This window comes from Eurytemora carolleeae, unplaced genomic scaffold, assembly GCF_000591075.1.
Source record: "Eurytemora carolleeae unplaced genomic scaffold, Eaff_2.0 scaffold2495, whole genome shotgun sequence".
NCBI classification, from domain to species: domain Eukaryota; kingdom Metazoa; phylum Arthropoda; class Copepoda; order Calanoida; family Temoridae; genus Eurytemora; species Eurytemora carolleeae.
In genome coordinates, this window is record NW_019398379.1 from 1 (window position 1) to 12,210 (window position 12,210).

The following is a 12,210-nucleotide window of genomic DNA, read 5'->3' on the forward strand; positions in this document are numbered from 1 at the left end:
TAATATTTGATGTGTATGTTACACTTACACGCGCTCTAAATTCTAATTGGAGGACTGATGTGCCATTTCATGCATTTATAGAAAATAATAGGTTGCAAAAATAAGTAGATATTTGCAATTTCCATTTTTATATTCCAATATTTGCAATTTTTGGGTTAAAATCAAAATTAGTCTTGCTACATTAACTTTCATGCATTCAAACTTTTTCCCACAAAAGATTTATTTAGGCTTGGGAGCAATAGAAGGAGACTTTTTCTCTTCTATTTTCTGGATTTGTGCTTTGATGCATTGGGCTTAAACACATGTAATCAACTTGATTTTTCAGGCGAGTTCTCAGGTAGTCCAAGAGTTACATGAATCCACAGAGTTCCACTCTGCTCTGGAATCCCACTTGGTTCATGTTGTTCAAGATGTTCATGAAGATGATGAAGTTTATGAAATCCACGACGTTCAAGAGATTTGTGCCGTACAACAAGTCCTGGAAGCTCATGATGCACAGGAAGTTCATGCAATGCAAGAGGTTCATGAAATCCACGAACTTCATGATAGTACTCTTGTCCAAGAGATCCACGAAGAGATTGGTGAGATCGAAGATGTCCATGAAGTCCATGAAGTGAATACTGTCAAAGCTTCTGGAAAATCAGTTGAGTTTGTCGAGTACAGCACTGCTGAGATTGCTGAGGTTACTGCTCTTCTAGATTCAGCTGTTTCTGAACAGCATGTACACCATGAACACCATGAACATCATGAACAATATGTACAGCAGGTACATCATGAACAGCATGAGAGCCTGGAGAAGCTGGAAAAAACTCTAGACGCCACCAGGTAGAATTTATATTGTAATTGAATTTGGTCTCAGCTGGGATAATAAAGTTTAATTCAAAACCTTATTCTCCTGGGTAAACACTTAAATGGTTCTGGTGACCACTTTATTGTCTCGGGTGACCACCTCTTATCCTGGGTGACCACCTCTTGTCCTGGGTGACTACCTCTTGTCCTGGGTGACCACCTCTTATCCTGGGTGACCACCTCTTGTCCTGGGTGACTACCTCTTGTCCTGGGTGACCACCTCTTATCCTGGGTGACCACCTCTTGTCCTGGGTGACTACCTCTTGTCCTGGGTGACCACCTCTTATCCTGGGTGACCACCTCTTGTCCTGGGTGACTACCTCTTGTCCTGGGTGACCACCTCTTATCCTGGGTGACCACCTCTTGTCCTGGGTGACTACCTCTTGTCCTNTACTCCTCCCTAGTGTATATTTACATTTTACTAACATCAAGATTACTCCTCGCTAGTGTATATTTACATTTTACTAACATCAAGTCTACTCCTCGCTAGTGTATATTTACATTTTACTAACATCAAGACTACTCCTCGCTAGTCTACGACAAATTATGGACCTTTCAAAATAACGAATTGAACCGGAAACGAAAAAAACGAAACCTCTGCAATCCTACTCAAAATTTAAACTATTTATTTTGTTGTTGGTTCAGTCTCATTTAACGACTTAATCCAAGCTTTCAGTTGTTAGCTCAAACTGAAATAATATAAAACAGACACTTTGCACAGCCCTAGTCCTCAAATAACTGATTTATTCTAGGCACATTGTGTTTTCTTCTATCAGAATTATTTAGTCAACACTGGACATTTCACCTATCCTCCTTCTTTGCAATAATTCAACAAATAAGTTTATGTGTGCTGAATAGTTTTTTAGTTTTCTGACCACCCTGAAAATTTTAGAATTTGTGACACGCAAGGTTTTAAAATCCAGTTTTAATCCCACTCACTGCAGGTCTAATAAAGAGAACCAATCCTCAGTTTAGGCTCAGCGTAGACTGTTGATTAGGGAGAATATCCGATAAAGAATGGATACATACTATTTCAGGTGCAAGCTTGTGATACCGGTGAATGTTTTTGACATTATGATTTGTGATTTAAACGTGTGCATTGAATCCTGCACCCTGTGATTATGGAATATACCTTGTACCAAGTCCAGATGTGTTTTTATTCCTCTAGTTGCTTTCTTTAGTATTCTCTATATTTTTTTTAACTAAGAAATTTAAAAGGTTGGTGCTAGATTTTCAGTTTGATTAAAATTGGTAAAAACTTTATAGTTTTGTGTCATTTTGATAAAATCAAAACAAGATGCAAAAGGTCCTGATTTTAAAATGTTATGAACTTTATTGTATTTTCGGTTTCTTTGGTTTGAATTCTAATTAGATAAAATAAAATCACTTTATTGCACTGTATAGACTACTAGACCAGATTAAGTCAAGATCAATTAAAAATGTTTTATCTGATTTGTCTATTTAATCTTTATTCTTTTATCTTTTATTGTTGATAATCTATTTATTTTTCAGTGTATAAAATTAAGGTAGAAAAATTTACTTTTTCAAAACAAACCAAGTTTGATCTTAAATCTCGAAATGCTAAACAAAATTGGTGGCGTTATTAGGATTCAAAATTGTATTGGTAATCAGGGGCGTACGAGGGGGGATCTGCTCACCAACAATTAATGCGTCTGTTATGACGTCTTGCAATTCTGATTACTCGTCACAAACTGTGATTTTGTAATCCCTATTTTATTGCAACCTCATGGTATAATCCTTTGATATCATGATATTACACACGTTGACTATTTGATTTAGCAGAATTTATAGCTTTAAATATCAAAAGTGAAAAGTCAAAGATATAAAGACTACAAATAAGAAATCAGTTCCTCTCTGATCCTCATTTTTATTGTCTGTCTTTGATTTTAACTGAAGTTTCATATTTATGAGTAATCATTATACAAGATGGTTTTTAAGGCACAGATATTTTTCTTTGAATTCATGCATCGACTCTCCATATATGTACATTCCCCAGTTTAAGAATATATTCGTTTTTAGTGAATATAAATGATACCGCTTAAATATTTGACAGTTGAGTTCAAGAATATATTTATTATCCAATCCTACCAGGTATTATAGGAGTATAGGACTAGACAGAAATAAAATTATGTTTTATTTTTGTTACAAAATAATTTCTGAAGAATTCTAAAATTGCTATTTAATTTTGATTTTGGACCCCCCAATTAATGTTAGATCAAATAGTCTAAGTTTAAAATTTCTAAGATTTACACCATCAGGTTGCAATGAAATAGCGATAAGAAAATTCATTTATGCAAAGCACTGTAAAAATGCAAAAAATAGGTCTTATTTGGAATTCATGAAATTCAGTTAGGTTAAGGTCTACTTAACCCGGAAGTAGGGATTACCTAATCCTTAATCCGTTTAGGCTGAGAACTGCTTAACCCGACAATAGGGATTATCTAATCCTTAATCTGTTTAGGTTAAGTACTGCTGAACCCAGAATTAGGGATTTCCTAATCCTATAATCCGTTTAGGTTAAGTACTGCTGAACCCAGAATTAGGGATTACCTAATCCTATAATCCGTTTAGGTTAAGTACTGCAGAACCCAGAATTAGGGATTACCTAATCCTATAATCTGTTTAGGTTAAGTACTGCTGAACCCAGAAGTAAGGATTACCTAATCCTTTATCCGTTTAGGTTAAGTACTGCTGAACCCGGAAGTAGGGATTACCTAATCCACAAGCGAACATCTCTATCTCACACCCCGGATATTCTCAGGAAACCGCTAGTTTTTCAATATTTTATATTCGGTGATCAAAATATTATGGAATATCATTTTAAAGATCATTGTATTCATTTTTTTACTTATTCTTGAAGCAAAATATCGTTTTATAAATGAAGATTTTCCGAACCAAAGAAGAATTTTCTAATCAAGTTAATGTTAGTTAAGATATAATATTTATATGAGACAACTCAGGTATTGTTAAAGGATTCTAATCGAATTTTGAAATTGAAATAATAAATTCTTTTGACACATTGCTTCAAACTGTAATAAGCAGCTCACGAATTTTTTTCAATTTTATGTTTGAAAGACAATATTTTATCTCCAGCTGAAAATAATTCGAATATGTTTATTTGGTCCATTACGTTTTTTTTCCGAAGATTTAAGTTATCAAGACGCCCTTGTATGTTTACAATGGACATCTTGTAAAATAGTTTTGGTTCTCAGGGTACTCGGTAATACAGGGACACAGGCTCAGCACAAGGTTTATGAATTTCAGAAGGTAGGTGGAGTAATTCATCTAAAATCTGTTAAATTCTAGATCCTCTAAAAACAAGCCTCATCATGTAGTTGGTCTAATTATTAAATCTTTGCAACCTAATGACGTAGACCTTTTCTTATTTAAACTTTAAACTCTGCTAGATCAACTAGTTCAGACGTTTTAAATACCAATGGGTGTCAGCATCAGATTTCAAAGATATAGGGATAGGAAATCACAATTTAAAACAAGCGTTCAGTATCTTTACTTTTAATTTTACATATTTTTCACCCATTGTTCTGTTATGATTTATTTCTAAATTCTAAGTGAACCAAAATGCATGAATAGTAAATACATCTTGAAAATCAAAGCTCAATTTTAAAAAATTGTTGCAAATTTTGCTAATTTCCAAATTACAAAATCCACGAAAAAGTATGTTTTAAAATGAGAAGTACAGCGGGGAGATGAGTTGATGAACGGGGGGGGGGGGAAGAAGAAGGAGGGAGGCCGGAGGGGGGCGCACGCAAGATCCTTTTATTCTATTCCGAGGTTTTTAGAAATAATTCTTCTTTTTTCCTCTCATTATTTTCTCATTTGCATAATAATAAGGATGCAGCAGATTGTAAGCATGGCTGAATGAAGGCATGATTAGACTCAAGAATGACGTAAAAAATATATTTATTTTGTTGATCTATCCGGGGGAGGGAGGGAGGGGGAGATTATTAATGCTCATTTAGGTTTCATTGAAAAGATAAAATACTACTGATTAAACCAATGATTTATTATTCATGAATATATTTTTGATTCAATGGTATCGCTTTTAGCTTGATTCTTTTCATTATAGATAAGAATATGCAATCCCTGTTTTTTGCTTGTATTTATTTGTATTTATTAAAATGTACTGTAAACTTAATTTCTAGTGAACCTCCATTAGTCCGATTCACGAGAGTACCCTGTCTCATAAAGAATAAACTAGATATCCTGGTCCATGTTTCTGTTATTCAAATGAAATGTATTTTCATTTGTGGCTTCTCTGCAAAAGTAACTTGCTTCGTAAATAATTGAGAAATCATCAGAAAGAAGACCTTTTCAAGCAATAAAAGACGTTATTTTCACATTCAGGGGTACCGTTGCAAATCGGGCATGCCTTTTTTCTTCTTTTTATTCGCTGAAGGATCATCTGACATTACTCCGACAGTCCATTTAACAAAGAAAACCTAGACAGTGCAAACGACGAATATATTTTAATTAGAAAAATTCCTTCAAAAATGCGAACGGTACCATTTAAAAGTTAAATCATCATCATCAATTGCCTTTTCACTAGCTGATAAAACGATATTTTATATTTCAATCCCCTAGTAACAAACTATTAACGTGCAGTGGGGCCCAGAGTACTGTGGAAGAGGAGAACGAAATTGAATCAATTGTAAGTGCACTTGATTAAAGTTAATGGTTTTACCAGTGGCTTGAAAATCAATGTATTAAGTCTGAATTTAACAATGTTTATTGTTTTACATTCATGGTGGACTATTTAAAATCATTAAATTCGTCTCCATATTCCAACGTTTCATGGGTCTCACTGTTTATAAGAAGAATTATGTGTGGGTATATACTCATTTAATTTAAATATGATTTGTTGCATTCTCGTAGGTAAAGAACGAACTGCGCCGTGTAGAAGATCAAGTAATTCTGGATGCACGACGCGGAGCACAACTTCCTGAGTTTGCAGAACTCAACCTCAAGGAGGTATCAGGGTCCCATCAGGAACTGAAGGGGGTATTAGGGTGCCACCAGGAGATGACAGAAACCCGGAAACAATCCCACGAGAGGATAATAGATCTGATCCCTGGTCCGCTAAACATATCTGCAAACCATCCTTCTCATTTAACAAAAGAGAAGCGAACCAATCCATCAACCCTGCAGACACAAAACCAACCAGCACATCCAACAACCCATTCTGCCAAACCAGGGGTCGGATCCAAAAAGGAGGCGGTGAAGCAGACTAAAAGGGAAGGAGATAAGAGAGCAAAAACTGGTCCCGGCACTACGAAAGAGAGAACAAAATCTTCAAAAGTTGGACAGAGCATAGTCATGGGTTCAGAGAAACCGCAGTACTTACAGCTGAGCCTGGATCAGATAAGAGATCTAGCACTACAGCAGAGTAAAGGAGAACTAGAACTCTCAAATATAAACACTGAGTCCTGCTGTATACACTCCAACGGTGATAAGGTGGAGAACAAGAAGAATAAACCAACTAAACCCCGGAAGGTTCTTTCATCTGGAAATAAAGAAAACAACAAGACAATCTTAAACCTCGGAAATTCCGACCCGAAAACAACTTTGAATGCTCCGAAACTTATCTCAAAAGTTAAACCATCTGATGTTTCAGCACCAAGAGCTAAATCTCAGGGAGGAGGAACCGAAACAAGAAACGGAAGTCTTGAATCTCCAGGTCTTATCAAAGATGCAGGAACTCGTACTAACGGAACCACCCGGAGCAACCCTAGAGCACGTTCTGCTCCTAAACCTGAGAAGAAGCGTGAGGAGCCAAAACGAACAGTTTCTCCAACCAGGAAAGTTTCTCCTGAACAAGGACGTGTTGCATCTCCAGTCAGGAATCCAGGGATGGATACAAAATCAGCTTCACCTAAACCTAAAACTGCGGAGAATCCTGTCGAGGACGAAGATCCAAGAAAACACTCATCCTCCTCCACCTCCTCCATGTCCTCACTAGAGAATGCTCGAAACTCTAAGAAAAATTCAACTGAGAAACCAACTGCAAAAAAGATTTCCCGAAATCCAAGTTTTACGGAACGCGCTCCATCTAAACCTACCGAGGTCAACGTGAAGGGTGGATTTCTAGCTCCTACCAGAGCCTGGTTGTCCCATATGGGAGAGAAGATAAATTATAAATCCCGGAGTCCGTCTCCGATGAACAAGGAAGGACAGAGAAGCAGCACTACACCCCGACAACCACTGGATAGAACCCCTTCTCCACGTAGACCTAGAGATTCGTCAACAGAGTCGGAGACTAAACCTAAACCTGGCTCCGGTAGGGTTCGGAAACCCGGAGATAAGGATCCAGGTCTACCCAGTGTTAAACGGACATCTTCCATGCGAGCCAAGCCAACCCCTGTTGTCCCCACTGTTTCCCTAAAAAGGTCTGCCAGCCTGAAAAAAGCTTCAGCCCCAATTAAGGATCTACAAACCAAGCCGATTAAGGCCAGATCTGGTAATAAATCTGAGAAGGACCAAAACACAGGGGGGTTAAAGAAGGATCAAAACACGGTAGGTTCTAAAAAGAACGAAAATGCTGGAAGTATAAAGAAGGAACCCCCTCCTGTTCCTCCTAAGCCCGACAAAGCTACAATAGAACGGATTGAAGCTTGTAGAGAGGAAGGATTAGAACTCAGTTCCACAAAACTGGATTTATCTAACACTAATTCTAACTGTAAGTATAAATGTTTAAACAAATTGTGAAATGTTCTTTAATTTGTTTATTTAAGGTTCCGCCGAGGTATTGGAGAATGGGGTATTTAAAAGCTCCGCCACTCTGTCCAACTCCGCCTCTCTCTCGGCTAGCGTGATCGAATCAGGAGTTGAGGAAACCTCGATATCTGCCACATCTGTAATACAGAAGTTCGAAACCGAAGCTTCGATGCTTGCAAGTTCTAACTCGAATCTAAGCAAGTCAATGACGACCACAATGAGCATTAGCTCCGCCCAGGAGGTGTTGAGCTCCGCCGAAGTGGAAATGAGCTCCGCCAAGACGATCTCGAGCTCTGTTAAGAAAAGTTCGACAGGTTCGAGTTCAGGAGAAAAGAAGAATGTAAAGAGTGAGAAGAGTTCAGCTCGGAATACTGGTAAGTTCAAAAGTATACTCGAATCTATGGACATAACGTTTTATACATACATTTGTAATTACAGAAATCCTTAAATATAGATATATACATACACACAGACATCCTTAAATATAGAGATATACATACACACAGACATCCTTAAATATAGAGATATACATACACACAGACATCCTTAAATATAGAGATATACATACATGCACAGACACCCTTACATACAGGGTGTCCCACATCATATTAGATCTAATTGGTCTAAATTACGATTTTCGGAACTTAACAGAAAATGTGAGAAGAATGAATCATTTTTGAAAAATTGAATAAGACTGATAAACAAATTTCTTACGGAAAATGCTGCTTTTTTAGTAGTATGGGTTTATTTTGGTGTTAAAACTTGGAGATAATCTATATAATAATACAAGAATGTTTTTTTATATTTTTATCTATATTTTTATCTTCATCAATAATGAGAAAAATCGCCATTTTCTTTTAATTCTCTCGTTTTTTTGTTGTATTTTTGCAATCTTGTTCTTATTCTGTTATTATACTATTCTTTAACGTATATACGGAGAGATGTATACAGTATACGGGGTCTAATGTCTAGAATTATGTATATATATTATATATACAAGGTTTTTGTTACTGCCAGGGTTCCATAATATATGTAATCACCCTCCCACACCTTTGGGATCATGGGTTGTATTTCAATTCTTGAGATGGTTTTCGTAATATTTCAATCCTAGAGATGGTTGTAGTAATATTTCAATTCTAGATATGGTTTTAGTAATATTTCAATCTAGAGTTGGTTTTTGTAATATTTCAATTCTAGAGATGGTTTTCGTAATATTTCGATTCTAGAGATGGTTTTAGTAATATTTTTAATCTAGAGATGGTTTTAGTAATATTTTTAATCAAGAGATGGTTTTTGCTTAGGATTTTGTTCAATCTTGATAAGATTTAATCAAGATTTTTATCTTGCAAATTATTATTTATCTATTTTATTTTGAACTGGACGGATTAAGTATTGAAGACCACTGTAATTACATTGATAAAAACATGACAACAGGAGAATAGCTTCCTTCTCCTTTAGTCCACTTGATAATAGCTGTTAATAGATGCCTGGGGGGGGGNACAGTTACTAACAAATATTAAAAATCATAAAATGTTATTCCATCACATTTTGGCGCTAAATAAACTTATTTAAATTTTAAAAGAAGGAGAGGAGTTGTAAAGAATTTAAATTTTATACAAACAATTTAATTAATAATTATTGCTCCTATGCTACTTTTTTTGGAACCAAAAAGAGGACATATTTTAAAGGCAATTTTAAGTGTCATGTATTTGGAAACAAGTTGTTCGGAAGGCTTTGTTTCTTTGTTTTCAATGATCAAAATCGTGACTAATATCTGTCCAAGGGAGATAAACGTAAAGCAAGCTTTGAAGTTTTGATGAAGACATGTTTATATTTGAATTTATTATGAAAATCTTCATCTTCGCTCAAATTCAAGAAGCAGTACAGTGCATGTACATCTAATACTGTATTGAATTTTCTCCGTTAAAGCCTATTGCCTAGATATCTTTTTCCAGATCGAGTAAATATTTCGCATAATGTAATTTAAGCAGTCTTGTAGAGAACAACATTTTGCAATAAGGAATTTTTCGTGATTTTTTGTAGCCCCATCTGAAAATCGAAAAAAACTTAAAGTTCTTCATTAATAACATATTAAATAGGCAGTCCAAAACAGTTGATGTTTTTAGTAAGTCAATAATTTTCTATTAATACTTTTTATTCAACCTTTATATATTATTCTGTCCTTACTACTCACCAAAATATTGAACACTTGACATAGAGTCAAATTTTTAATCCATACATCTTTGCAACCTTATATTTCAAACTATATTTTGTTAGATCAAATAGTTTGAAATGGTTGTCTCCATCCATTTATTTCTCCCTTTCCTCTATATCTATGTTATCTATGTTTTAATCAGTTCGAGTCAAGAAGGCTGCAATAGAAGGGAGATACAACTGACGCGGCCCGTCCTACCATACGATTATACATGCTTTGCATACGGTACTCCATTTGTATAAGAAATATTTGTCTAATGTACAATTACCGCGTTTACAATAACCCATTCTGAATATTTCTGATGCAAATGGAGTACCCGTCTGCAAAGCGGGCCGCGTCAGTTGTATCTCCCTTCTATTTCATACTCCTTGGTTCGAGTTGAACAATTTTCTGTAATGTTTAGTAATTATCCATCCTCCCATTCAATTTATGCATCCTTTATATATTTAGAGTCAACAGGAAATGATTTTTTTTATTTCCTTTCGGTTTCTCCGGCCAGTGCAGTGCAGTGGGTGATGTAGGGGGGTTACAGGGGCGTGCTGATGATGAAGAGGAGGAGGGAGGGGGTGTTCATGTTAGAGGGGGCGTGCTGATGTTGAGGAGGGAGGGGGTGTTCATGTTTTATTTCTTGTTTCATATACAAGTAACTTCCGGATTTCGCTAGAAATGTAAATCGGGCATTCTCTTCTTTAACTGCAGGGTCACCATGGAAATTAAAACGAAAGTCTAAGATATTTTCTCTTCTCTCTCTTTAAAGATTAATAACTTGCTTGCTCCCACCATTTATGCAAAAATCCGAAGCCTGAAATTTTTCTCAAAAATATATTTCAAAATTGCTTTAGTTAAAAACATTTTTATTTAGTAAAATGTGGAATCGGGTATAAAGTGTTATTAAAATATATATTTAACAAAGTTTTTTTCATGTTTAACCCATTCATTGTCGGAGCTATCTGCATAATGCAAAATATTCAGTAATATTGCAAAAATGATAAAGCATCCAACATTGCATTGCATTAATTATGCAATAGTTATGCATGAATTGTAGTGTAATCATTCCTTATACATTGCATAATAATCATACAGTATTTAAACAAGATATATTATAATTATCATCTTAACAAGATAATTAGCAATCATCTATCTATCTATCTATCTATCTATCTATCTATCTGTCAATCAATCTATCTATGTTTTCATCTATCTATCTATCTCTCTGTCTATGTTTTATCTGTCTATCCATCTATCCATCTATATCTCTGTCTATCTATCTATCTATCTATCTATCTATCTATCTCAAAAAAAACGGGGATTATGGGTCTACAGACTCGATTGAGGCCATTTTTAAAGTCTACGTACAATTTGCGATTTAAAAATTTAGACTTGTAGAACTAAAACTAACAATTTCATAGGCTCCTAAAGTTTCCAACTGGAGTGAGAGATTTGGTAAAAATAAGATAAGCTCTGTTTGCACAATTTTGTATAAGGGTCTACAGACTTGCTTGTAATCGGATTTTCAAGATTTTTTAAAATCTACATACAGTGAAACCTAGATATATCAATACATAGCAAGAGTTTTTAACGTGAGTATCGTTGATATTATATCTTTCAGGGATAACTTTTATTGAGGGATCAAGTATGTATCCCCAAATTCAAAAGTGCCTACATTGGATATCGATATCAAGAATTTAATATCAACGATACTCATGTTAAAAACTCTTGCTTTGTTTTCATATATCTGGGATTCACTGTACAATTTCCAATTCAAGGAGTCTAATTGTAGGCTGGTAGATCTAAGAGTAACAGTTTTATAGGCTCCTAAAGTTTCTAACTGAAGCGAAGTAAAAAGTAAAAAATAATCTCCGTTTGCACAATTTTATATTCAATGTTAGGTTACAGTATATTACAGTACAATTGTTATTTTTAGATCTGCAAGACAAAAGTTGGACTAATTGACTCGGAAATGCTAGATATTAAAAATTCGTCTCAATTTTGAAAATCCGATTACAAACAAGTCTGCATAGACCCATATGTGCAAACGGGGATTATCTTTATTTTTACCAAATTTACTCACTCCAGTTGGAAACTTTAGAAGTCTTTAAAATTGTTATTTTTATATCTGGAAGCCTAAGATTGGACTCATTGAATCGGAAATTGTACGTAATTTTAAAAAATGGGCTCAATCTTGAAATCCAATTTCAAACGAGTCTGTAGACCCTTATTCCCCGTTTTTTAAGACATCATGTATATATACAGGTAGATATACATGCAGATATACCTTATATCCTTGCAGATAGAACATTATCATTGAATAAAAGACACGCAGTTATGTCAAAATGTCGACATAAAAACAAGATGCTTCTAGTAAATGTAGTGTGATAAAGTATGGTTTTTTT

General features: G+C 35.1%; 1 protein-coding gene across 1 annotated transcript; it reads left to right on the forward strand.

Moving 5' to 3' along the window:
• Window positions 1-325: 325 nt before the first annotated feature.
• LOC111717294 (serine/arginine repetitive matrix protein 1) lies at window positions 326-8,065 on the forward strand (the record flags this gene model as incomplete). Its single annotated transcript, XM_023492793.1, is given in 5 exon segments — window positions 326-825; window positions 3,551-3,631; window positions 4,083-4,137; window positions 5,764-7,564; window positions 7,620-8,065. Coding segments are annotated over 5 exon segments (2,682 nt in total). The 3' UTR covers window positions 8,051-8,065.
• Window positions 8,066-12,210: the final 4,145 nt, after the last annotated feature.